Source organism: Bidens hawaiensis, unplaced genomic scaffold (genome assembly GCF_021521415.1).
Source record: "Bidens hawaiensis isolate Kalapana, Puna unplaced genomic scaffold, B.hawaiensis_p1.1 tig00024447_1, whole genome shotgun sequence".
Classification (NCBI taxonomy): domain Eukaryota; kingdom Viridiplantae; phylum Streptophyta; class Magnoliopsida; order Asterales; family Asteraceae; genus Bidens; species Bidens hawaiensis.
In genome coordinates, this window is record NW_027493858.1 from 152,030 (window position 1) to 178,857 (window position 26,828).

General features: G+C 33.5%; 2 protein-coding genes across 3 annotated transcripts; both read right to left on the reverse strand.

Annotated features, from left to right (window-relative positions):
- Positions 1-16,784: 16,784 nt before the first annotated feature.
- LOC143569306 (uncharacterized) lies at positions 16,785-21,148 on the reverse strand. Of its 2 annotated transcripts, XM_077055258.1 has the most exons (7): positions 20,899-21,148; positions 20,059-20,105; positions 18,603-18,740; positions 18,263-18,467; positions 18,049-18,178; positions 17,629-17,796; positions 16,785-17,262 (listed from the first exon to the last, which is right to left on the reverse strand). In XM_077055258.1, exons 4-7 carry the CDS (start codon positions 18,298-18,300, stop codon positions 17,113-17,115), a joined length of 486 nt encoding a protein of 161 aa, XP_076911373.1. In that variant the 5' UTR covers positions 18,301-18,467; positions 18,603-18,740; positions 20,059-20,105; positions 20,899-21,148; the 3' UTR covers positions 16,785-17,112. The 2 variants fall into 2 exon arrangements, with proteins under 2 accessions (XP_076911373.1, XP_076911374.1); XM_077055259.1 differs by lacking the exons at positions 18,603-18,740; positions 20,059-20,105; positions 20,899-21,148 and having other exon boundaries at positions 18,263-18,562.
- Positions 21,149-23,637: 2,489 nt separating this feature from the next.
- LOC143569309 (plant UBX domain-containing protein 7-like) lies at positions 23,638-26,514 on the reverse strand. Its single transcript, XM_077055262.1, has 10 exons — positions 26,407-26,514; positions 25,635-25,717; positions 25,371-25,535; positions 25,073-25,211; positions 24,903-24,980; positions 24,743-24,811; positions 24,507-24,650; positions 24,328-24,412; positions 24,004-24,233; positions 23,638-23,890 (listed from the first exon to the last, which is right to left on the reverse strand). The coding sequence occupies exons 1-10, from the start codon at positions 26,512-26,514 to the stop codon at positions 23,732-23,734; spliced, it is 1,260 nt and encodes a 419-aa protein (XP_076911377.1). The 3' UTR covers positions 23,638-23,731.
- Positions 26,515-26,828: the final 314 nt, after the last annotated feature.

The window sequence follows — 26,828 nt, forward strand, 5'->3', positions numbered from 1 at the left end:
ATGTAGGGTCTTGGCACGAGCTATGGTGTGGAAATCGCCTCTTGGAGCTGCTAGAAATCGCCTTCAGCCGCCAAGAATGAGATGTAATGAAAGATAGGTCAAAATGCAGCCAAAAACCCTTTTAAATATGCTGTTACGAAATGGTCTCCACCATGGGTCACGGTGGTTGCTGGGCCATACTGGACCGTGGTCAGAGGCCACGGTACGGTGGCTTCTGTCCGATTTTGGGCTGGGTTGACCGTGGGCCACGGTGGGACACTTTCCCAAAATCTTGTTTTCTTCATATCTTTCTCGTTTCAACTCCGTTTTCTTCGCCGTTTTCGCCCATGTTCTCGTAATTTCATCCTCTATCTCATCATGCTCTGGGAGCTGACTTTCAACCAACTTGTATAGTGGCTCTGATCTTCCCGGGATATCATTCCATGCTCGTACAAGTCTCCAATTTAGCATCTTTAACGATCAATGACCTGAAATACAAAAGCAGGTATGAAGTACCGAAAGTTCTAGAATAAAAGATTAAAACTAAATAATAAACGAACAAAAATATACACAAATTAACGACCATCACGTGGACTTGATTTGGATTCTTCATCGGGTCAACTTGAGACTTGGAAGCTTACACGTTGGGAAGAAGAAAAAGGTTGGACATCTCTGGATGCGGCTGCATTATATGTAAGTTATTTGTGTATGTCTGTAGATAAATAGTCATTATTTGGTAAATAATAAATTGATTGTATTTATCTTTTTTTCCTAAAAGGAAGAAATGATTAAGCTAAGAAATCAACATTCTTTGGAATCAATGAGTGACAAGTCGATTATTGAGAGTGTACTTGGACGAAGCTCTGTTCGTTTGCATGGATGGGGACGTGATCCAGTTATTGCTAAAAACACCATGGGGGCCACCCAAAAATCAAAGCGCCAAACTAATGATGAGCTAGTGGATGCACTTGAAATAGTTAAAGGTAAATGTGCAGCAAACACTAATTGCGAATAATATCATGCCTCCACCAAGCACATCAGGACAATCTCAAGAAGATACATCAGGGTGCGGTGAAAATACCGACGAGTGAAGTAGTTTTGTTATTTTCTATAAACTTGTTAGTGATTTATGAATGCCTTTTGTTTTGTTAGTTCAAGTATTTCAATTTATGTAACTAGTATTCTCATTTTGGGGTTTGAACAATGATGTTTTAATATTTTTTAAATAAGAATGGAAATTTGGTCATAGATGTGTTTATATCATTTTTGTATGTATTTTATTATCATTATCTACATGTATTGTGGTTATTGTCCACACATATGTATATTTCTTTCTACACATACTAAAATCAACACCTAGACATCGACCATTTTGCCTACACATAATAATACTTTTACCCACACATATATTCCAGACACGTGTCATCATCATATGCCACGTCATCAACCACATCACCCGCCATGTCACGTGCCACGTCACACGCCATGTCAGCTGACATTCAAGCACATGGTTACACTTCTAACCACACATATATATTAGTTTTAGCTACACATATATGTGTAGGTATAAATCTTGTATACCTACACATAACAGATGTGTGGGTGATGATCTATCTCAACAGTCGCGAGTCTACACATAGTGACACTTAATTTATGTGTAGGTAAAGAAAACCATCAACATATGATAAGCAATTACCCACACATACTATGTGTGGGTAAACACCCAAATTTCTTATAGTGTATATAAACCTATTTTATTATATGTCAATCATTCAATCATTCATTCATTCACAAAGGTTTTCAAACGAGGTCACCACATCATTCACAACAGACAGTCACAGGTGAATACGTTAAACCTTTTTCAGTCAAGATAAACGGGTTGTTTATCTTAAAAGACAGTCAAATAAAGATTTATGGGATTACGTGATCCCTATTAAAATACAGGATAGAAAATAAAAACAACTCAGACCGAGTACACATGTGTCTGGATCCAAACATAATCAATCTAGTCTATCAGTCAAGGCTACGTGGCCGCAGACTAGAGGTCATAATAAAAAGTTCTCCAAAGGGTATCAACTCCCGGAGAACCGTAATTGTGTGTGTATGGCAGTAGCACAATCCCAGAAATAATTGACGTTTCTGCTGAGATTGTTTCATGAAAACTATCTTGTCAGTTAAAGAAAGATTTATAAAATGTTTTTAGAGTCAACGATTCACCAGCATATCACTGACGTATTCCCCCCCCCCCCCACACACATATTATAGGAAATAAAGTTAGCACAGGAAGCATGGAATTATAGCCAACTCATGGAGATAGATGCTCGCAAGGTAGAGATGGCTCAATATTTTAAATTATTAAAATATTGCAAACAATATTTAAACAAAGTATTATAAATAAAACAAAGGTTTGAAAATCAAACTCTTGAATATTTATTATTCGAGACGCTTTATATTAAATCAAATATTTTGTTATATTTTACAAATAAACTAATGTTTCAAAATATAAATTAATATTTTATTATAAACTAAAGACTTCCGCTAAAACTCTGATATATTTTCAAAACAGGTACCAACTATTGGTCACACGCCTAGGCCCTAAGTGAGGGCGTGACAGGTTGATATCAGAGCCATCGATCTTAGCGAATTAGGTATTTAATCATACTTAGGCTTCGATCAGAAATAAGTTTATAATAATCATTAGTATCCAAGTAAAGATATCAAAGAAATAATTGAAAATTTAATACCAAAAAAATATAACAAGTACGGATAAGATAGGAAAACGCGCTCCTATCCCTAAAATAACCTCGTACAGATGTGCGATCGTCAATCTAGCGAAGAATCCGTTCAGCTTCGATCCGGAAAAAGGAAAGCCTATATGGGAACATCTTTTCTCCCAATTCCTATATCTAGTGATGAAATTTCATACCAAACAACAATGGAGGAAGATTCAGATTCGTTTGATTCAAACATCCCGCTAGCCCAGGTTATTCCAAATCAGAACACGTGTGGAGACATATCAAGTAGATACAAGAAACCAATGGTATCAAAAGGAAAGGAAGCAATGACTTATCCAGAAGAAGTGTTCAATAAAGAAATGGATACTAAGAAAGTGCGAAAAGAAAATGAGAAAGGAGAAAACGCTAAGAAGGACGACAAGATCAAGAAGCTAATTATTCGATGGAAGAAATAAGAATTTTAGGAGCTGTAAACACATGCAAGTATAATAAATACCGTTTAATCTTGTAATAACATAAATAAAAGATATATTTATTTTTTTTTTGAAATTAGTAATGTATCTTTTAAAAGAATTATGTCAAGAAAGATTACACAAACTCTCAAGATAATTCTTCCAAGTACATCTGGAAGTAAGAGAGTAATAGCTAACAAATAAAGGAAAGGTCCAGGTGGACAAAGTCTAAAAATGACTAAATTCAAGTCGACGCTACTAGCAAGATTTAAATGAAACATGACCTAGAAATAAGAATTGAAGAAATTCTTGGGGTCTATTTGTACACAAGGTATGTACTAACTATTTCAAGAATATGCAACGAGAAAATATCGATGCCTCTCAAGAACCCCGGCGACTTTCGTCTTGGAAATGATATAATTATCATTTCAAACGATTATTTCAAAACAACGAAATAAACAATTAGATTGTGTCATTAAGAGACGAACAATCTCAAGAAAGATTAGAAAGAAATTCCCTCGAAATACGAAGTATTTAATTAACATTTCATAAACAAATCAATCTTTTGCAATTATAATGTCACACATCTGTTATAAACATTCAATCATTAGTATACAAATAAAGAATTTCGTTCATACTAAAATCTATTCTATTTACAGAATGTCAAACTCAAACAATCAAGAGTATAATGATGAAGCTTCAACTCATAGAAGCAACAAGGACATGTCAAAACCTGAACAGGAGATTCCTGCACAGTATCTTATTCAAATTCAAGAAATGATTCATAACGCAATGACTCCTTTCGTCGATGCAATGAAAGAAGGGTCGCACAAAATAAAATAGAACATTCAAATAAATCATCAAGAACTCATCCGTATAAGAAACCTTCTCGTCATGAAGAAAGTGTTCATAGCTCCAACGCTGAGAGCAAATTCAATCGTAAATTCTAGAAACAACTAGTAATTCAAGGCAGTAGTTTCAAGAATTTTAAGGAATTTGGACCAAAGGAATTCTATGGCGATAAAAGTGCCATATCAGCTGTACGATGGCTTGAAGAAATTGAGTCCATTGTTATCATCAGCAAATGTACCAAGATCGGAAAGATTCAATACTCCTCTCACTACTTTAGAGGTGAAGCTTTGGAATGGTGGAATACCCTGATCATGTCAAAGAGTAGAGAAACTATGTACCAATTAAAGTGGGAAGAATTCAAAGAACTGGTGTTACGAAAGTTCTCTCACATGCATGAACTTGATCTTATTCAAACTAAGTTTCTGAACCTCAAGGTCGAAGGCATTAATCTCAAGGAATACAATACTAAGTTTCATGAATATTGTAGATTGGTACCGCATTTGGTAACACCCGAATTCAACAAAGTAACCCGCTACATTTGGGGTTTACCTCGGGTAATTAGAGATATGGTAAGATCTCATTTGCCTCAAACCACTGATTTAGCCATGGAATTAGCCGGTTATCTTAGGAATGGTCTTATCAGAAATCAAGAAGAGGATAAGAATGACGAAGAAAAGAGGGAAGAAATCGAGGAAAAGAAAACAAAGAAAGGCAAAGAAAAGGAGGAAGGGTCTTTTAAATATACAAGACCAATCTGCCAAAGCTGTGGCAAGTGACATCACGGGAAATGTTTAAAACCAACAAATTTCCCCAAAAATATTCCATTAATCACATGCAACTTTTGCGATATAGTCGGTCATTCAGAAGACGATTGCAAAAGAAAAACAGTTGTATGTTTTAGCTGTGGAGAAAACGGACACTTCAGCTCATAATGTCCGAATAAGACAAACAATGTTATTGGAAGTGGTGCTAAGAAAGGAAAGGCTAATATGTTAAACATACAAGATGCATCCAACCAAGAATAGAAGTAGACAAGAGTATGCCAATGAAAGTTAAGATCTAAAGGCATTAGAAATAACTAATAGTTTAGTTAGCTCTTGTAAAATGTTGAAATCTCGTTATGAAACGAGAAATTTTGTAATCGTATAAGGGTATTTAAAATCACTAATGTATATAAAGAAATATATTAGCATAAAGATCGTGTCTTACACAAGAATGCCTATATGCTGAGGAAAAGAGATAGTAAAATTTTCAAAATAACAAGAAAGTATGTTATTCAATAATCATCATCTGTAGAAAGATGAACTAACGATGAAACGAATAAATTAAACTAAGACATAAGAAAATGTATGCTCAAGGAAAGTCAGTTACCTGAACGTTGAAAATTCAAGAGTATAATTGATAGAAATAAACGGAAGGAATCCGTCAAGATCAAGAAGTAAAGGAATATTATTACTTAAGTATGAATATCTTGAAAAGTATCAAGATGAGTAAGTTAAAAGGATTCGATAGACTGAATCCAAGAAACAATCTTGTTAACATCAGTAAATGTTTAGAACACAAAAGGTAAGGTAAGGTAAATAGTTAAACACAACTGGCCACTGTGCTTAGCAATTTACAATTACTTACGATATTCTAAACCATTGACTGAATACATCATCCAAAGATGTGAGTTAACAACAAATCATAAATTGCAACCTTCCGAAAAGTTCAAATTAAGCCAATGCATCAGATAAGAAAAAGTCCGATAGCAAATAGATGAGCAAGAAATCACTCACAACGAATCTCGAGGTCGAGATTCATTCCAAGGTGGGGAGGATGTAACATCACGAAAATTTCGGACTAAAAATACCAAATTTCAAAGTCCAAGGACCAAAAGAGAAAATTCTGTTCTCCTGTCCGAACGCGATACGCGACATATCAGAAGGAGGCCCATCACGTACCGCGATGGGTAAGTTTTCAAAACCCAAAAAAAGGGCAGATGGCGATACGCGATGGATCAAAACCCAACGTCATTGCGATACGCGATGACATGGTCTGACAACACGACACGTGTCCGCCACGTGTCAAGCGGTGGCAAGAATCGCGACACGTGGCAGGCCACGTCTCAACACGTGACAGGGCGTGCCTTAGAAAATGGCACGTGTCGCCCATGTGGCAACACGTGGCAAAGGGTAGTTAAGATGGTGACACATGTCCGCCACGTGGCGACACGTGGCACTCTCAGAATAATGCGTGTCATCGCGGTACGCGGTGACCAAAAAGAAAGGTTCCATCGCGTACCGCGATGGATCCAGATTTCAGCTATAAATAGGACGGCTCATGGCTCATTTCCATCACACAACCCCACTCTCTCTCTAGAAATTTTCTCTCTCTACCTCGATTTCCATGCCACCGACCCGACAACCATAACCTCGTAATCCGCACCATATACCGACGACACCTCGAAGTTCGTGCCAACAATCCCGACGACAAGCAAACCTCGTTTTGCGCGCTGACCTCGTTTGGCGTGCTGACCTCGTAACGCGTGACGACCCCGTAAACCGTGCTGACCCAAGACGACCCGACGTCTCGCCTCGAAGTACGTGCACGACCCGGCGACACCCGAACGTTGCCTAGAATTGCGTGCCGAGGAGTTGTTGATCAAGATTCTTAATATACGTGCAAGCGTCGAAGTGTTGCCCGAGAATCTAGAAAACAATAAGCCGAACAAGGTAAGGGTTCTTCCCAAATAAAATAATATTATTCCAAAGGCTTAGACCCTAGTCAGGGGTATAGCCTAGACCTTGATTAAAGTATAAACAATTAAATAAAATTTCTTTATGATTAAGAAATACAAAATAATATAAACAAAGATTATAGTAAAAATATAGTTTCTTTATGATTAAGAAACTTAAGCTTTTACATATAAAGGATATAGTTGAAATGTTTAATGAAAAGTAAAAATTTATGAACAAACGTTACAGTTAAGATATTGTTTCATTATTTTTATGAAACATAAGACTTAACATACAAAGGCTTTAGATAAATGACGTTTCTTCTTGAAGAAGAAACATATCATAAAGATTTCTTCTTGAAAAAGAAACATAGCACGTGGTTAGAAAATAAAGAGAAATAATTCATGTCCAAAATGTTTTATTCAAACAAACAATCAATCAAGGTTTAAGCTAACAAAACCAAATTAAAGGTCTGTAGCCGGATTTAGAAACGATCCGGGTATTTATCACTACAAGAAATTATAGTGTTTACTAACACATAATTTACCTACACATGTAAAAGTGAGGGTAGTTACCTATACATGTTTTTATATGTGTGGGAAATAGTTGATGGCATCTATTTATAATAACTAACACTTAATATGTGTTGGTAATACATTGTTGCTACACTTAATGTTGATGGCATCTATTTATAATAAGTAACACTTAAAATGTTTTTAGAGTCAACGATTCACCAGCATATCGCTGACGTATTCCCCCCCTCCCCCCACATATTATAGGAAATAAAGTTAGCACAGGTAGCATGGAATTTGTAACATCACGTAAAATTCGGGCCAAAAATGTCAATTTCCAAACTCAAGGGGCAGAAATGAAAATTCTGATTTCTTGTCCTATCGTGATACGCGACAGGACAAAAGACAAGCCCATCGCGTATCGCGATGGGGCATGGTCAAACTTCTAGAAGAAGTCAACAGCGGTACGCGACCGCTGTTGAGCCAACGTCATCGCCTGACAGGTTATGACACGTGTGCCACGTGTCAAGCGGTGGCACGACGTGTGCCACGTGGTGCCACGCGTCACAACACCTGCCACGTGTCAACACGTGGCAGGTCTAGTGTCTGCGTCATCAAGCCTATATCGCGGTACGCGATAGGCTTCCAAGTGACCCATCGCGTACCGCGATGGGGTCCAAAGTTTGCTATAAATAGGGGGTCACGAGCTCAGCCTTCTCACACCACAATTACACACACATACTCCCTCTCTAAGACTCTCTCTACCTCGAAGTTCGTGCCATCAATCCGTCTCGATAAACATGCCCCGAAACCTTGTTTTCCGTACCCGTTACCTCGATTTTCGTGCCATCCCGAAGTGCTGCCCGAAGACCCGTAGATTTCCTTGAAGTGCGTGCCAAGTGTGTCGGTGTCTCGAAAAGCGTGCCAAGTGGAGGGTAGGAGTTTTGCAAAACAAGAGTGTTGATTGAGCGGCGTCGAAGTGCTGCCCAAGTATCTAGGGTATTTCTAAGCCGAGCAAGGTAGGCATAATGCCCGACCAAAATATTAATAAAATATTATAACGGCTTAATACCCAAGTCGAAGTTATACTCGATGATAAACAAAGAAAGAAATAACAAAGAAAATAAAGAAAAGAAAGATAAAATATATATAGATATATATATAAATATTCTTTGTTATGAAATATATTATTTAAGTATAATGGGTATACTTAAATAATAATAAAGAAAGAATACGTTTCTTAAAGAAGAAGAAACGTCGGGTTTTTAAAAATATAAACTAAAGGTTTATAAGGTTTACTTTTTACTAAAGGTTTTAAAGTAAAATAATGAACTAAAGGTTCATCGAGATGATAAGACTAAAGGTCTTAAGCCGGATCGTGTATCCGACTAATGAATGTTATACTCGTACTATAGGTGCGAGATAGCGAAGGAGAACTAACGGACGGTGTTGGAAGCCGATCCCATTTGAAAATGTGAATACGCCCCACTTTTACAAACTTGTTTTCAAACAAACAAACGTGTTATGTGTAAAACTTTACATGAGGCTACGTGTCTCTAAAAACATTATAAACAAGACTATAAGCCAGCCCTCAGGCTATGGTATACGTTTGTCTGGATTCTTACATATGTGGAACGCGGTGGGCACATCGCACCACGCTTGGTCACGACCTCCAGCCATGATGGGCCGGACCTAAGTTACGTCCGAGTGGGGAATAGCCATGTGTATATTTATGGTACCTAAGTTATGTCATAAACGCTGCGGTGTTTCGCTGAGGTGATATCAAGCAGAGACTCGAGTTTATAATGATTGTTTTAACTTGATTATTCCTAAGCCAAGATGGGCCGAGACTTATGTGGTCTCGAGGGGTGATTAAGTAAAGAAAATATTTTTAGCGTCAACATATTCACCAGCATTTGTTGCTGACGTATTTTATTAACATTTTGCAGGTAATCAGGAATAGAGCTTGCAAGACGAAGAAGCTCAAGTATCCGGTGGATCGAATAATTTTATGTAAATATTAAAATATGTGGTTTTGTAAGACATATAAACAAGTAAACTTAAAACGAGACTTTCATCTCGTCTTTTGTAATGTAAATATTTATAAATCGATCCTTTTGTTTTTATAAAGACTTCCGCTATAACCCGCAACTCTGATTTATTTACAAATACGATACCAGCTATGGGTCACACTCCTAGGCCCGAAGTGGGGGTGTGACAGAATTATAGCCAACTCATGGAGATAGATGCTCGCAAGGTAGAGATGGCTCAATATTTTAAATTATTAAAATATTGCTAACAATATTTAAACAAAGTTTTATAAATAAAACAAAGGTTTGAAAATCAAACTCTTGAATATTTATTATTCGAGACGCTTTATATTAAATCAAATATTTTGTTATATTTTACAAATAAACTAATGTTTCAAAATATAAATTAATATTTTATTATAAACTAAAGACTTCCGCTAAAACTCTGATATATTTTCAAAACAGGTACCAACTATTGGTCACACGCCTAGGCCCTAAGTGAGGGTGTGACAGAAATTCAACACCTTGGCGGTACAAAAGCAAGAAGAAAAGCAACTCAAGATTAAGAGGGGTAAATGAAGCTTAATCTTGAATTATTAATAAAGTTAATGGTTTATTTTGTTATATTTTAATTAATTGAATTGTAATAGGTATAGGAAAGTTTTTCTCTTTGAGTGAAAGTTTTTTAATTGTCTTGGAGAGCTTGTTAAGTAGATATATAAACAAGAGTCTAGGTTATTATTAATTTTTTTTTTTGTGTGTGTCAAGGAGTCTCTTCTCCAAGTAAGTTTGTTAAGTCCATTTCTTAAGTTCACTCGTTAAGTTCGTTTGATTATACGAAAATAGTCAAAGATTGTCACCCCAATATTTCATGTTCGTTTGTTTGATTTGATTGTTTGTTCCATCCTGGCCAACACAAAATACACTAGTCGATTTGAATACTTGAAATAAACCAAAGAAATGATCCAATTGCCGATGAACGCCCCGATACCCTTAATAGATTGACTTCAAAATAAAGACTAGTAAAAGTGTATACCTCTCTTTGCTCCTGACATAGATTTTTTTTTAAGTATGCTATAACTTTGTAACCATCAAAAGACAAATATTATTTTCTATTTATTAAGCCTAATTAAAATATGATGTAGTATATATTATGATGCTCTAATATACTTGAATGGTGGAGGTTTTGGATCATGTGTTTTCTGGGAGTCTCATTGCGTCTAAATTATGAAAAGCGATATGATATGTCGTTAGTTGGAATCAGATTTTCCTACCAGTTTTGGGCCTAAAAACGTTATAAACTAGTTGGATTCGTCTATATGGGTGAGGAAGAAAAAAGATGTGGTTGAGTTATTATTTTAAATGCTTTGTGGTTTATTTGAAATACTCTAAACGACACGATTTTTGGTACGAAACTTGATAAAAAAGATTTTCTTCTCATTTCCGTTGTTTCGGTTTCTTATCTATGGTTTTCTTCGCGTAATTTTAATTTTAATTTGTATTGGGTAGCGTGGTTAACAAACCCGTTACTAAGTATGAAACTATCCCCCCCCCCCCCTCTCTCTCTCTCTTTCGGATTAAGATTTTCTAACCGGCTGAGGTGTTTTTTAATTCAAGTGGCTAGTCTGAAAAAAAAATATAATGCTCTTTTAAAGGGTATATTGATGGATATATGTTGTAAAAGTATGATATATTTCTAAGAATATTATATTATGATTTTCTTATCTATATATGTTATGGATTAAAAACCGTATATTGTAACTAGTTGTATTTAAAGAAGCATTGTTTACTTTTTTACTGTTAATTAGTGTATCCTTTGTCCTTCGAAACAAAACTGCCAAATCTACTCTTTTTATTGCTAGGGTTGAAATTGTAGCTAGTTGGTGGTGGAGTCAAATCAAACACAAAGTACAACACGGAAGAGTTGTGGGCTTCATTTGTTTCTTGAAAAGAGGCTGGGCGCAGTGGCAGCATATGTGTGAGTTAGAGCACCAGATGATCAATTTGTCGGTTAAAATTTTACTTGTCATGAGTTAAGTTAGCGAACTTAGCATGATTCACATTTTTATTCGTATCGGGTTTGTGACGCTTAAAATTTTGTTTCAAACATTTTTTTTACAATTAAGAACAAAAAGATATTGTCTTCCCATTAAAACTTAAAAGCCTAAATCCTTATATTTCATTGTTAAATAAAAGTCAATCATGTGCATAATCCATCTTAAAAATTAAAACTCAAGTGAAATAAAACCACCTAGCGCAAAACCTACGATCCTTAATCAATGATTAACTGTAAATCAAGCCTGTCACGAGTAGATAGTTTTAAACCTTCTGAACAAAAGTTTCAAACTGATCGGAAAACCAAATCGATTTGAACAAATTTAATGGTTACAAACCGCACCATAAACAACTTGCTCTCGAATTTGCTATGAACTTACAAAATAAACAACATTGACTTACAATATGACACATATGAACATATGGCCTCACACGGCCATATGGCATGTAAAAATGATCATATAAGTTGTATAACATATTCAAAATGGCAGATAATGTAGGTTGTTTGAGTGCCCGAATAAAGTGTTGTTTGTCAAGTTATACGGATCATATAACATGTTTGTACAACGCGTAAATGACTTATGTGAGTACTAACGGTGATCGTTCTTATCATATGACTCATAAAAATATAAAATCATATAACCCGTATAATGTAATAGGATATTGATTTAAATTTGAAGTTATCATCACCCTATCTAATAAATAAAAATATATGAAATAAGGAGTAATAACATGTTTTGTAGAAAAGAAAGTGACTGACACGATGGTATTCCATGCCATGATTGCGTACGGTGAAGCAGGAGAATAATTTTTACATACTCCCTCCAATCCAATCCGACCCCCTTATTTATTATTCTTTTCCAAATGTTGATAAATCAGTACTTCTATTTTCTTGTATTAATTCTTTTGTGATAGTTCTTTTCTATAAAATCAAAAATTAAATATTGTAGGAAAAATAAAAGGAAAAACCAATTTTTTACTTTATATCTCATTTATAAAATTTAACATTACATGTATAATTAATATGCAACTTGAAAACTTTATTTTTTTTTTCTACCGTTACTTACTTACTTTGGGAAATAAACATTTTTGGTCAAGTTTAAGTTAAGTTTTGCTATGTCAACTTTTGTTTCCCAGGTTTTTTAAATATATGTTATTTGCCTATCAACGTTTTTGGCACCTCAACTTTCTTTTAACATATCTTTTTTTTCCCATCAACGTACTTTGTGGTAATAAACTTTTGTCACAACTTTTATCATAGCGAATCTAACTGGTACCAATCGACTTCCCTCCGCATCCTCACTGTAATGCACGGTAGCTTTCGAACATGTAATGCATTTAACCAACTTTGACTCAATGTGCTAAAACTGCCTAGTACCATTACTTGTTAACTAAATTGTATATGTATTTTTTTTATGAAAAATTCTCCGTTTAGTTTACCAATTACATTTTAATAACAAAATCTAAAGCTGGTGTAGTGATAAATATCTTATACTCATCTGTCGGATATGTTTCAGGTTCATATATATATATATATATATATATATATATATATATATATAAGACGTGTTTAGAGGGGTGTTGTTAAACGTACCCTATTGTGTCTACTTTTATTAAACGTACCCCCTTCTTAAAGTTTCACGTTAATACGATTTATACTTTTTTGTTTACTTTTTGTCATTTTGTTATATTATATTTATTAACATTAATTAAAAAGGTTTTTTTCCTACCCTTTTAACGAAAGTTTTTTTATGTATATTATAAATCATTTTTTTAATTATTTTAAAACAACTAGAAAACAATTTTTTTCTTCTTTAAACCGTTCTTTTATTTTATTTTTTATAAAGTGTTTTTTTTTTAAATAACTATAGGGATAGTTTACTTTAAAATATTTCCTATTGGTTTTTAAAAAATAAAAAAATATTTAAAGCATATAACTTGATGAAAAAGAGAGAATTCTAAATTGTTTTGATAATTTTATTATTATTATTATTATTATTATTATTATTATTATTATTATTATTTGTGTGGGATGAAGAGACATATAATAAGAAAATATACACAATACATTTTTTTTATCATTTCTATATCATTATTCTTTAAAAATACTTAATAAAAAAATAAAGAAACTAGCTAGAGAAATATTATCAAAATAGTTTGTTAACTTTTTAGAGAAAGTAATTTTAAGGTTTTTTATAATTACATTTTTCTAATTTAGTTTAAAAACATTTTTATTTTTTTATAATAAATTAGTAACTTTAAAGTTTTCTATTTTAAAATTTAAAGGAGACTATAAAATGAGAAAAAAAAATTAGATGAGGGTAATATGTCAAATAAATTTGTCAAAAGAATTGAAGGTATAAGGGAGCGGATATGATAAATAGAGGAGAGGGGTACATTTAGCCTACCCGTTTAGAGATACTTTACCTTAATTACTTGAAAGGATGGCAACTAAAGACATCGTGCGTCGTGATAACATAATTAGTGCTAGTCCAAAACATTACAAATCCAAAACAATATGATCACAATCGTGTCTAGTCTTCGACAACTTTTGATCAACTTAAAAAAAAAGAAAGAGGAAGCCTCAATTGATCAACGAAGGCAACGATGGCTGGTTAGTTGATCGATGGAATCTTTCGCTCAGTGGTGGTCGTTTACTTAATCGTCTGCAGCGGCTGTCGCCAGTCACTCGACGATGGTGGTGATGCTGATAGGAAAGGGGGTGACAAGTAGGTGGTGGAACTAGTGTGTGATAAATCTCTTTTAACTTATTAATACTTTGTTTGAAACTCCTCCATTCGACCTTTATCTATAACCTTTTTTTTGTACAAAACCCTATATTTTTAAACAACTTTATTGTATAAGTTGTGCCAAAAATATGGTCCCAAAATTCTTTTTCGACATCTTTGACACCTTACACTTACAATTCTAATATATTTATATATAGAGCGACAAACTCAAACAACATTAGACGCTTTTACAACTAATTGGAAACTTAAATTAAAACACATTTCACCAAGAAAAATATTGATTTAGACTCAAAGAATTGTGTGTTAATGTCCAATCCCAAGCACTTGATCTTCTATCTTGTAAATGCAAGTTTAGAGCTTCACTTAAGGTATTACTAATTTAAGATTAATATTAACATTACTTAATTAACATACAAACGAGCATAGTTATAATGAATATGTTAAACTTAAAGTTTGGGACTTCAGCTACAACATCAACGATCTTGGAGCGGTGGGTTTCACATGGTCCAACTATCGACAAGTACTATAACCACCATACAATTATACTACCACGAAGAGTTGGAGCGTTTAACCGTGTATGTTCCCCACCTATATACATGTACAATCTTTATGCTCATTTATGGTATATTTTCATATTGGGATGCTGGAATTTAATAATTCAAATTTTAACCTATTGGTCAATTCTAATCCCAATTGAGAAATGTATAAGAATAGTCTTAACTTTCAACATATTTTCTTCTCAAGCTTTTTTTTAACAAGTCTAACCCTGTTAGTTTTTTATAGCGTTGACTTATATACCAACATTGATTATAAACCCCATTAAATATCCACATTAATCACCCTAAAGCATAAGACAAACATTTAAATTTAAATATAGTACATGTTGCATATTTATTAAATAAAGTTTCTGATATAAAATAATAATTTTAGTTTATGTAATACATTTTCTCATGTGTGTCATATGCCAGTATAGGATATATTATAGACTTTATATACTAAAGTTAAAAATAATATATTATTGGTTATTGAAATATTGGCATCTGGAATAACTAGAATGGGCCTTTGACTTTATAATAGTTTTATTTATTTACTTGCTTATAAGTGAAAAAGTAGTAGGTGACAGAGTTCATGATGATGAGAGAGGGAGAATGCCCAGAGTCCACAGAGATGGAATGATGGTTTAACAGAAGCCTACTGTTTAATACCTCCAAATCTCTCCACTATTTACTGTCTTCATCTTCACCCCTATTTCGTACCATCTATATATTATTAACTTTTTATTTATACATTTATAAGTAGCGTGTAAAAGAAGTGAACATTTAGTAAATTGTTTATCAACCGTTCAATAGAAAGTTTGTTTATGTTGTTTATTAAACCACGGACATGAAAAAAAAAGTTTGTGTTCATTTAACTAAGCGAACGAGCATGAAATATGTTTCTTTCGTTTATTTATGTTCGTGAACATTCGTTTATGCTCGTTCATTTATGTGTGTTCATTTATGTTCGTTCGGGAATCATTTATTCATGTACTTTTAACAACTTGTGGTTTTTGAATGAAACATTTATTTTATGTTTTGTATTTTTTTTTCCATTTGTGTTCGTTTAAATGTTTTTATTTATGTTTGTGTGTGTTCGTTTACGTATGCCCTTGCTAGCTTCTCGTTGGGAGGGGTTTGGTTTTATTGAATATGCCGTTTAAAAAAATATATATATGTTCATGTATCTTTGTACAATTATGTCCGCGAACTATTCGTTTAGATTTTAAATGAACGAACATAATCGGACACGAACATGCTCATTTTTTAAACGGACGAACATGAATACATATATTTGTCCGATTAAACATTTGTATTAGTGTCCATGTTCATTTAAAGTTTATAAACAAACACGAACATGTTATTGTTCTTGTTTGTTCGGTTTATTTACAAACCTATTTATAAGACAATGGTTATTGGTTATGCTAAATAAGATTTTTACAGTTTAAATAAATGCTTGTCTTGCAACTTATAAACAAGCATAGCTATTTTTTAAGAAAAGTAAATATACGTTAAATGTTAAATACAAAGTAGATACTGAAAAAGTGCAGTAGATGCCCAAGAGAAAATGTCATAAAATCATAAACTAATTAGAAATTAATATTAATTATACATTTCAGCATTTAAAATTTTTGATCTAAGTATTTTTTTTATGAAATATAATAAATTTAATATAATGTTTATATCATTCTCTTTCATTTTACGATGAGACCTTGCACGATCTGAATATTAAAAAAAGAATATTAAAGAGTCTTTAGCATAGCGGTACCAATATTTTGGATATGGCTTTACTTTTTCTAAACATTTGAGTATTCAAGCCTTGTAGGTGTCCAAAAAAAATGTGATTTATATAGAGTTAGGAGTCTCTAAATAAATTTTAAAAATGAATGGTAAATGTCATAAATATGTAATGGGTATATTTGATGTTATAATTTCTTTTATGTATGATATTATTCAAGATTTGAAGTGAAATAAATAAAATGTTAAATCAGATTCATACATTCTTAATACATTTATAATGATATGTAAGTATATACTAATTATTTTGTTCGATGCTTTATTTTTATAAAGGTAAAGACTTTTATAGATTCTAGCATTAACATGTAAAAAGCCTAAAATGGCATTCATGAAAGCATCCCAACTCACAAAGCATCCTAACACAGGCGTGCATCTGCGGTTGTCTCATTCGCAGTCCACGCCTCTTTCACGCCTCAAAGACTGAAATGGCGGAGTCACCACGCCCACCACCACACCATAACACATAGCCTAAGGATATCACTAAAAGATCCATAGAAATAAAGATTTAAGAGGGAGCTAAAGTTTTTAAGAAATGACGAATTGCCAATGTGACGGCCGACTATATTCATATTCGAAAGATAATATATGTTTTTACCAGACGAGACATTTCCTTACAAATAATTTCAAATTTTAAAAACGTAAAACAAGTCAAAACTCAAAGCTATAAAACTACAAAACCGATCATCATTTTAGACTCTCATTTCTTTGACTTCACATCAGGAACCAAAGCTTTGATGCAAAGGCGAGGCTTTGTCATAATGAGCTTTTGAGGAAGAACTGAAACCGCAACTATAGGTGACCCGTTGGGTATCCCAGAAACGGGTAGCACCTCAATAAGAACGGTAAGCTGGAATATCAAATACTTTCATCAGCAAAAATTCTAAAAAAATTAAAAAAAACTGCAGAAATGGTCCCTGTGGTTTGACCATTTTGCAAGATTGGCCCCCATATTTTAAGAATTGCAAACATAGTCCAAACATTTGTGACAGGGTTGCACATTTAGTCCCTACCGTTGATCCCAGTTAGAAAACTAACTCGTTGATCCCAGTTAGAAAACTAACTCGGATTAATGTGCAACCCTCTCACAAATGTTTTGGACTAAGTTTGCAATTTTTAAAACTTGGGGACCAAATTTGCAATTTGGTCAAACCATAGAGATCATTTGTGCATTTTCTTAAAAAATTATAAAAACAGAGATGAGTGAAACTTGTACCTCAGGACATTTCAGATCAACAACCGAATCAGAGACGATGTTTTTAACAGCAGCAGCAACAACCTCAAAACATTTGTTACGGTCTAGTAGTGCCACAGGATTTGAATTATTAGTTTTACCTTTTAACTCGGTTTCCTCAATTCCTCTTCTGTTGTATCCTACTGCAAACTATGAAATTATTTTGTGGTCAAACATGTTAAAGTTGACAAAGATTTGTTTTTAAGCATACAATCTCCTAATCGGTTGTACTCAGATTTTAATATTATTTGTAATAATGTTTTTAAATCATGATTAACACAGGAATTATTTACAAACTCAAAAACCGAGTCATCTTGAACCAATTGAGAAACCGATAGTTAGGTTATGGCTATATGTGTATAAATAACTGAACTAACAGAACCAAGACATTAAAAATTGTACCTTTATAGGTCGAGCAAGTTGCTTTCCATTATTATTCATGAAGTCATCAACAAGTTTAGATACCAGAGTCCCGAGCTCCTTCTCGTGCAAAACACAAGTCGTTTGAATAGGTAAAATCCTGTGACACCAACTGCAAAGAAAGAAAAAACACTATTATGCATATCATTAAGTTATCTTTATATTTTATATCATGATTTTATACTTGATGACTTACAGTGGAGCTTTTAAACTTCTCGAATCCAAAGATTGCATGATGTTTGACACAATATCCACAACATCAGGACAACGGTCATTAGAAAATGTAAATAAGAGCAAACCACTCCTGGTCAGCTTAACAAGTGAAAGTGGATTAGATGTTTCTGTATTTGCATCTGAGTTTGGAGTCAATAAACAAGAACCTTCTGGAACCTCTCTAGCACCTGCAACCACAAATCTGTTAATATAACTAGCATTTAACACAAAGCTAATGATATGTCAAGGCAGAGTCATTAACATGAAAACCGATGAGAAACTGAATGACCTAAAACTGTATGACAGATAATTAGATAAATTACCGTTGTTTTCATTCAGAGTTTTGTTTTCTATATCATTGATGCACTCTGTCTCGGTCGTAACTACTTTTCTTCTCTTTGAAATTATATCTTGAGGCTCTTCCTCTGTTTAGAATCGCTAGTGTTAATAGCCCTGAGATACTGCACAGAAAAGATGGTGACCACTTTTAGTGCATATCACAAATGAAAAATCAAAAAGCGTCAACCACTAGAGAATGATTTTGTGTGTGTGTGTGTGGTGGGGGGGGGGTGTTTCAAGAACCATCCAAACCGAGCTAAATCGGCTGTGTTTCATGGTCCGGTTTACATTTAACAGTTAAAAACCAAACCAGCCATAGAAATAAAAACATAACTTTTTTAATACGTACGCGCATTTTTTATTTTAATATGTATATATAATTAATTTAACCAATTTTCTGCTACCCTTTTTTTTCAGTAAACCCTTTAATACTCAAAAGGTAAAAAGGTTTGATCTTTCTCTAAAGCTATCATTTTATTATGATTCCATGAAAATAAAACCCTGCCCAAACCAGCAAACTTGGTTTTCAAAAAGGCATAGCGACCCGATTCGTTTCGATCCCAAAATCTGACACGTAATGCATGATGCGCGAAGAACATGTATCACATAATGCTAAGCACTTGTTATTAAAAAAATGGTAAAAACTTTTGTACATAATGTTTGAACTTGTTAGCGTTAAAATACTAAAACGTTAGTTATTTGCATCATCTCTAATCAGATTTGTTGAATAAATGGTCTAATGTTCAAATACTCAAACTCATTCCTCGACCGACAGTTATATTTGAAAACTCAGAACCATTGCAACCAAAAGTCAATTTTTTCATACTAGTCAACTGCATAAGGCGCCGCATCACACATAAGGTCGCATCAGAGATCAGACCGCAAAACGTGATAAACACATCATCAAATCGCATCGCGTGATAAAGTCACATTACTGCAGTATGTGATGCATGCAGTTCAAAACCAAGCCCGCAAACCGCCAAAACCGAACTGTTTTTGGCCGGTTTGACGGTCTGGCCGACAGCCAATTGGGTTGACTTTTTCCAAAAAGTCGTACTTAGCGGTTCGACAAATCATCCAAACCCGACCATGAACACCCCAAGCCTACGCATGGGTATGCAGTTTGTCCGTTTGGTAGGATCCCACATGCTAACATGGTCATTCTATCCTATTGACCATTTCTATTTTAGATACCACAAATATATATCACTTTTATTCTCAAGAAAACAATAAGATCCATTCCAGACTATCTGTTTTCAAGAAACATTTTTATTATCACGTTAGGATGCTCGTCAGAATTGGTAACACATGTAGTAGTGTCTGATGAACTAGGTTTGATGCATCATCTTCAGAATATGTTATTAAGCTTCTACTTTTACCAAATTCATCATTCAGGCACTTAACATCAATTTAGAAAACATATAAGAATAGACACCAAACCTTGTCAAGAATAGACATAGCTTCTTTTGTTGCGCTTTTCTCCCTCTCTGAAAACACAAAATCACATTTCAAAATTTCAAATTATGTAACTTATAGTTTAAGATTAAGAAAGAATGAGCTAAATATGTTATTAGTAGTAATCATGCCCAGTTTCACTTGAAATTAACCAAAATCATACATAGAAGCATGGTTGAGCCTAAATCTCAGTGTTGTAAAGCTCGCGATTGGTCTCCGATTAATCGACAGTTAACCGCTAATTGGTATGCTACCAATTTGATTTCACCTAATCAGACCAACAAATTGGTAGTTGGTCAAAATCAGTCAAAGTCGGTTCAAATAGGCCCAATTCAATCTAAATCGGTCAACCTTCTATCAAAATTGGTCAAATTTCAATCAAAAGTGGTAGCAAATTTTGAAGTATAAAAAAAACTATACTTATTAATCCAATCCAATTAATCCTTAAGGGTGAGCATCAACCGAACATAACCAAAATTAACCAAAAACCAAATTAACCGAACCATTAATATTTTCATATATTTCTACTTTTGATACATGTATTTCACGATTCATAGCACCATTTCATGTATTTATACTTCCATCTCATGCGTTGGTTAATCCTAATAACCGAACCGTGCACACCCCTACTATTCGGTACCCCACCAGCTCCTAAGGAATTCTACAACACTGCTCAATCTAATAACTTTCTTCATGAGATTCACTTAAATAATTTACTAGTTTAACAAATTTTAATAAACCAATTTCCAATTTTTAACACAAACAACAACTACATAACAATAATAATAAGATAATATACAGAGAGATAAGGAACAAGGTGCATACTAATGGGGCAAGTAACAAGAAACCCGGAAAATGATCGATTGAGCAATGAATTAGGGGCTTTGTAATCGTATCTAGGGATGCTAATTACAGCTGAATGTTGCTCCCATGGCTTCATTTCGTTATCTTTTTGTGCGTTTTCGTTTTGGTTAGTCTTTGGTGGTTCTGATAGTTCCAATCCAGCCATGGCTGATTGGTTACCCGTTTACTCTGCTCTGTAAACAAGGGGCTATGAGTTTATTACGGTCACATATAAACCAACTAGGGGGCGTAAACCGGGCTTGAGCTCGACTTGTTTTAACTTATAAGAGCGAGAGTTCGAGGTCGACTAGTTTTGAGTTCTTTTTCTAAAGTTTAAGATATACATGTTCGTTTTTACATATTTGGGTTCGGCTCGATTATTATCTACTAGTTAGTATATATGTTTCTTTTTTGAATTACGTTTATGTATTTTGATAAGAAAATTAAATGAGCCTAAGCTTAAGGTGAGCTCGTGTAGTACCTTAAATGAGCTAAAGCATGACTGGAGCTCGGTTGGGTATCATAAAACAAATACATAAAAGTTCAAAACAAGTAAAACTTAAAAAAATGCAAGGCTAACACACAAACTTGATAACTAAGCGAGCATTATTTGAGGCTCGGGCTTGGCTCGAACTTAAAAAAACTCAACTCGTGTTGATTTTTTATTGATTCAAGCTCGAGTAGCTTATGAGCAACTCGACTCATTTGCATCCATACTCTCTCCCAGGTTCAATTAGGTCAAGATTCTTGAATAAATAAAACTTTTTTTTAAATTCTTTCATTTTATCAATTACGTTATCATTCTCTATATATATTTTTAAGGTAATTGCATTCACGATCGTATAGTTTGATCATATTGCATGTTTGGCTATGAGAATGAAAAATTTAAAACTCAGTCTAAACAATTGTGTAGTTCATAACATTAACTGTGCCAATTTTTAGGGTTAAATAACCTTACTTATTCATATTTGTCATTTAAAATTTTCTCGTAAAGTTAGTTATGTAAATGGTCTTTGTAGTTTGACTATATTGCATATATAGTCTATGAGAATTAAAAATTGCACACTTAGTCCATACACTTGTGTGATAAATTTGTTCTCCAATATTTATCTTTTTAAAACACAAATACCCCTCCTATTGCATTCCGTATATCATTAGTGGCAATGAGATGTGATCGATGGTTGGTAAGCTAATCGGTTCTGCTATAGGTGCTGAAGAGATCCTCAGTTTTGTGAATAGTTATATGAGAGTAATGAAAAGTGAGTCATGATCTATTCGTCTAGTGGTATGGTGTTTACCTTTTTAAGTGTAAGATGGTGGGCTCACATTTTTAAAAGTGCATGGTTAGGGGTTTTAGATAGAAAAATTTAAAACCTTGAAAATAAAGAAAAAAATTTTAAAATAGGAAGACGATGAAGGTTAAAATGGATTATAGGAGAGAGAAAAGATATATTACAAAAATAGGAGATCCGCCATTTCAAATGGCGGATGTCAAAATACATGTAGGGTCTGTCAGATATTGTCTGGTGAGGTGGACGACAACCCTGACATCCGCCATTTCAAATGGCAGATCACGAATATTTTATCCGTGTTCCGCCATTTGAAATGGCGGATGTCAACATTGGTGATCTGTCATTTTAACTGGAATGTCACATATTCCAAAGTAGCCTACCCCTATGTGTAAAAGTCAATTTTGATGAATATCCGTCATTTGAAATGGAAGATGTCATCCTGACATCTGTCATTTCAAATGGCGGATGTGAATAGTGATTTTGACTGATTTGACATTGTACCAGTACCTTTTTCTTTATATTATTTAGTTTTTTCTTTTTATTATTTACTTAAACAACCTTATTTAACAAATAAAAAAAATGTATTTAACAAATAACGTTTTTTAAAAATATGTTTTGTCTCTTTATTATTTATTAGTTTTCTAAATGTCATTATTTAAAAAAAAATATTAAATTTAATATTAAATTTTTTTTTAATAAAAAACACCAATAAATAATAAAATTTTGTAATTTTTTAAAACATGGTGTTTTTATTAAAAACATTTTAATATTAAATTTTGTATTTTTTTTTAAATAATGACATTTAGAAAACTAATAAATAATAAAGAGACAAAACATATTTTTAAAAAACGTTATTTGTTAAATACATTTTTTATTTGTTAAATAAGGTTGTTTAAGTAAATAATAAAAACAAAAAACTAAATAATATAAAGAAAACGGTAGTGTACAATGTCTGATTAGTCAAAATCACTATTCACATCCGCCATTTCAAATGGCAGATGTCATCATGACATTGATTTTTACATATAGGGGTAGGGCTACTTTGGAATATGTGACCTTCCAGTCAAAATGACGGATCACCAATGTTGACATCCGCCATTTCAAATGGCGGAACACGGATAAAATATTCGTGATCCGCCATTTGAAATGGCGGATGTGAGGGTTGTCGTCCACCTCACCAGACAATATCTGATAGGCCCTACATGTACGTTGACATCTGCCGTTTGAATGACGGATCTCCTATTTTTGTAATACATCTTTTCTCTCTCCTATAATCCATTTTATCCTTCATCTCCTTCCTATTTTAAATTTTTTTTTTCTGAAAATACATGATTATACAATAAGGTCAAATAGAAGAGCTCTAAATATAGCTAATAACTTAGAACATATTCATCTTCAGGTCATAACAAATAGCAACTTTATATATACAAATACTAGAAAAGTTATTACATCCATAATCAGAAAGAAACAATTTGCATATACCAAAATACAGTTTCTAACAGCCGTCAAACCACCCTTAAACTTCACTCCCAAGTAACCGAAATCATGGAATTCGCAACACCCGATTCTTCAAATGTCAACATCTTCTCATAATCCATGTGTTTTACCGCCCCGGGAATCGCTTGAGTCAATCGGAATCCCCTTTCATCCCCACACTTTGCAGCACAAAATGACCACAACAACTGAAAAAAAACAACCAAATAAAATGTATTAGCTAAAATATAAACAAGTCAAAAGCTCCCAAAGTATATTGTTAATACATACAACCTACTAAATTGCTTTATTAAATGATTACCTGTATCGGATCAGACCTTAAGAAATTCCTTTGAATCCTTGATCCATCCGGAAGGCGAAATCCCACCCTACAAAGCAAGCTCTTATCTCCTTTCGGTTCTTCAGGCAACGGTGGATAATCATATTTTTCTTTAACGTCGCACTCGTTCGATAACCATTCATTATTTTCCTTCTTCGTTTGCATTGATAATTCTAGAGCCGCCTTCATTTCATCATCATCATATATTTCATCTGCACTCACAATGTCTCATATGTCATAAACTATGTAACAAAAAGAAACTAAAACTATTAAAATTAAAAAATGAATAAAAATAAAATGTTGAACCTTGGATTTTAGGAGGCATAGCGCGTTTGTGAGTCAAGCTATATAGATGATCCTTCGGGCTTCGGTCAGTAAACTGCAACACATCCTATTATTGAAAGAATATTGCACATTAGTTCTCTATAACTTATTTAACATAAATTATCAATTAGAAGATATTATAGCATATATAAATAGTGTACCTCTAAAAAACTTTCTGGTTCGATCACTCCACGCCATAGCTTCATTTTTTGACCGGTGATGGGGTCAATTACAAAAGTTACCGGAAGCGAATCCAACTTGTAGTATGTATTTATCTTGCAGCCCTCTTCAGTGTCATCATATATCTATTTGCACACACAAATAAAAATTAGTGAAAATGTTATATTTCCCATTAGCTAATGTATTCGATATATTAACGCTTACTTAAAAAACGTACCTGCCAGAAGATAAAATTGCTGGCGATTGTTTGAGCCACAGTTTCATTGCCCCATGTGTCGCGGTTAAGCTACAAAATTAAAAATAAGTGATGAGTTTTAATAATGTAACATGTTATAAATGTTGTTAAAAGGGTAAGTAACAATAACATGGTAACATACCATGTGTGAGCTGAATTCCTTAGTGGATTGAACATTCACTAGAAGCCATCTGTCTTGATGTTTAGCAGCATCTTTTGCCTGAAAATGTAACAAATAAAATACGATTATTTCGTTGACAATAAATTTGACGGCCAATACGAATTCGCTTAAAGACCTTAATCATAAATTACCATCTCAAAGGTCCCATGGTACATTAGTGCAAAGGGAGGACGGTACAACGAAGCAAGATTCTCTTTTGAAGCTTCTGCGGTTGACGTGGAACCTTGGTCTCCTTCCCAGACTTCAGGATGTCGTAACTCCACATGTGGCCTAAATATGTAACAGTCAGTAAAGATATAAATAATAAACTTTGGGTGTTACATATGAATATAACATAATAAAGTAACCTAGAATATGATATATTGTATAGATGAGTTAGTAATTTGAATGGTAAGGATTTAAAGAATGAAAATGAGAAGAGTAGAACACCTGTAATGTGTGCCATAAAGGGTATCTCTTCTAACCGGCAATGGTGCACGAACTTCACTACCATCATCTTCTATATTATTTTCATATTCATCATCTTCTATAACATTTTCATCATCTTCTATATCTTCTAAAACATTTTCAAACGCCATATGATTTTCCGCAACCCTGAAATAAGAATATGTCACATATTACTATATAAAATAACGTACCCAACTTGTATGAACAAGTATATGAAAACATTATTAAGAATTTCATATAAGTTACCTTGAGCTTTGGCTGTCCAGCTTGAGCACCTCATTTCCGATGTAAAAAAGTTGAAGAGCTTCTTCAAGCTTCCATTCGGTTGCCTGAATATAAGAATCGCCATCATCGTTAGCCTCATGTAACATCAAGATTCAACAATTTAAAAAACAACTAATAAAAAGGGAGTATCTTATATAATCTATATTACTCTAAAGGCATGCCTAGAAATTTTCAAGTCCAAACTGAAACAATGCAAGATTCCTGTTTTCAATACTTTTATGGTATTACAATGACAATGACAATTACATGGACAGTGAGGTTTTAACGTTTAGAAGCGTTACAGTTACACCCAACATAGTTAAATTGTGTAATTGTTTAACTACTCATTGTAATTTAATTTTTTTAATTTTTTTAAATATTTTGTGTTACAATAGAATACTAATATTAATATTTTAGAGTAATTAAAAAACCTATAATTAAATTAAAAAGTACCACACATTTATAAAAAGACAATACAAGAGACGGATGAACTATTCATTTAAAATAACATTGCAGAGTTTATTAGTTTTCTTGTATGGGAATGAGATGTATTTAATATATAATGTTATAAAACATTGCTATTTTTTATTTGATATCGAGCCTAATACCACACCGCCAATAACGCCTCGAAAACACAGCCGTATGGCGTGTTAGGCGTTTTAGGCTAAAGTGGACTAGGGCGTTAGTCCACTACTTATGACAAGTGTTATGACCCCAACTGGGCGGTATTAAACAAAAACAAAGGAATCGTAACCTGCAAGAACCGCCTAGCGGTATCAGCCGTCTGGTCGAGTGCGATTTCAAGAAACGAATCGATCTTTGTTTGCTGATCAGTACCCGATGAAAGCCCATCATTCTCCATCTTAGATTATTGTTCTTGGTCGTTAGATAATCAATGAATGATGGTGGAAATAAAACTAGAGGTTAGTTTGGAAAATGATAAGTTTTTTGGTTTTAGTTTTGGATATTTATAAGAAAGTGAAACCCTGCTGCATTGCCGTTGCTTTTATGGCGTTGCAAAACCGTTATTTTCGGCGTAAAAATATGATATTTCGGCGTTTGAACTTTTCACCGACTTTAATATTATTATTTGAAGATCTTTTATAAACTATATGAAGATTCTAAGTATAATATATAAAAAGTATTATTTAAAATATTACATTTTACCCTTTTAAT

Bases quoted from the DNA above. Each gene is read 5' to 3' on its own strand.
- LOC143569306 (XM_077055258.1), bottom strand. From the start codon at position 18,300: ATGCAATCTTTGGATTCGAGAAGTTTAAAAGCTCCACT. The intron at 18,179-18,262 runs GTAAGTCATCAA...CTTTCTTTGCAG, and splicing joins AGAAGTTTAAAAGCTCCACT to TTGGTGTCACAGGATTTTAC. The intron at 17,263-17,628 runs GTACAAGTTTCA...TTGATATTCCAG, and splicing joins TTGATCTGAAATGTCCTGAG to CTTACCGTTCTTATTGAGGT.
- LOC143569309 (XM_077055262.1), bottom strand. From the start codon at position 26,514: ATGGAGAATGATGGGCTTTCATCGGGTACTGATCAGCAAACAAAGATC. The intron at 24,413-24,506 runs GTACACTATTTA...TTTCAATAATAG, and splicing joins AACCAGAAAGTTTTTTAGAG to GATGTGTTGCAGTTTACTGA. The intron at 23,891-24,003 runs GTAATCATTTAA...GTTTTTTTTCAG, and splicing joins TAAGGTCTGATCCGATACAG to TTGTTGTGGTCATTTTGTGC.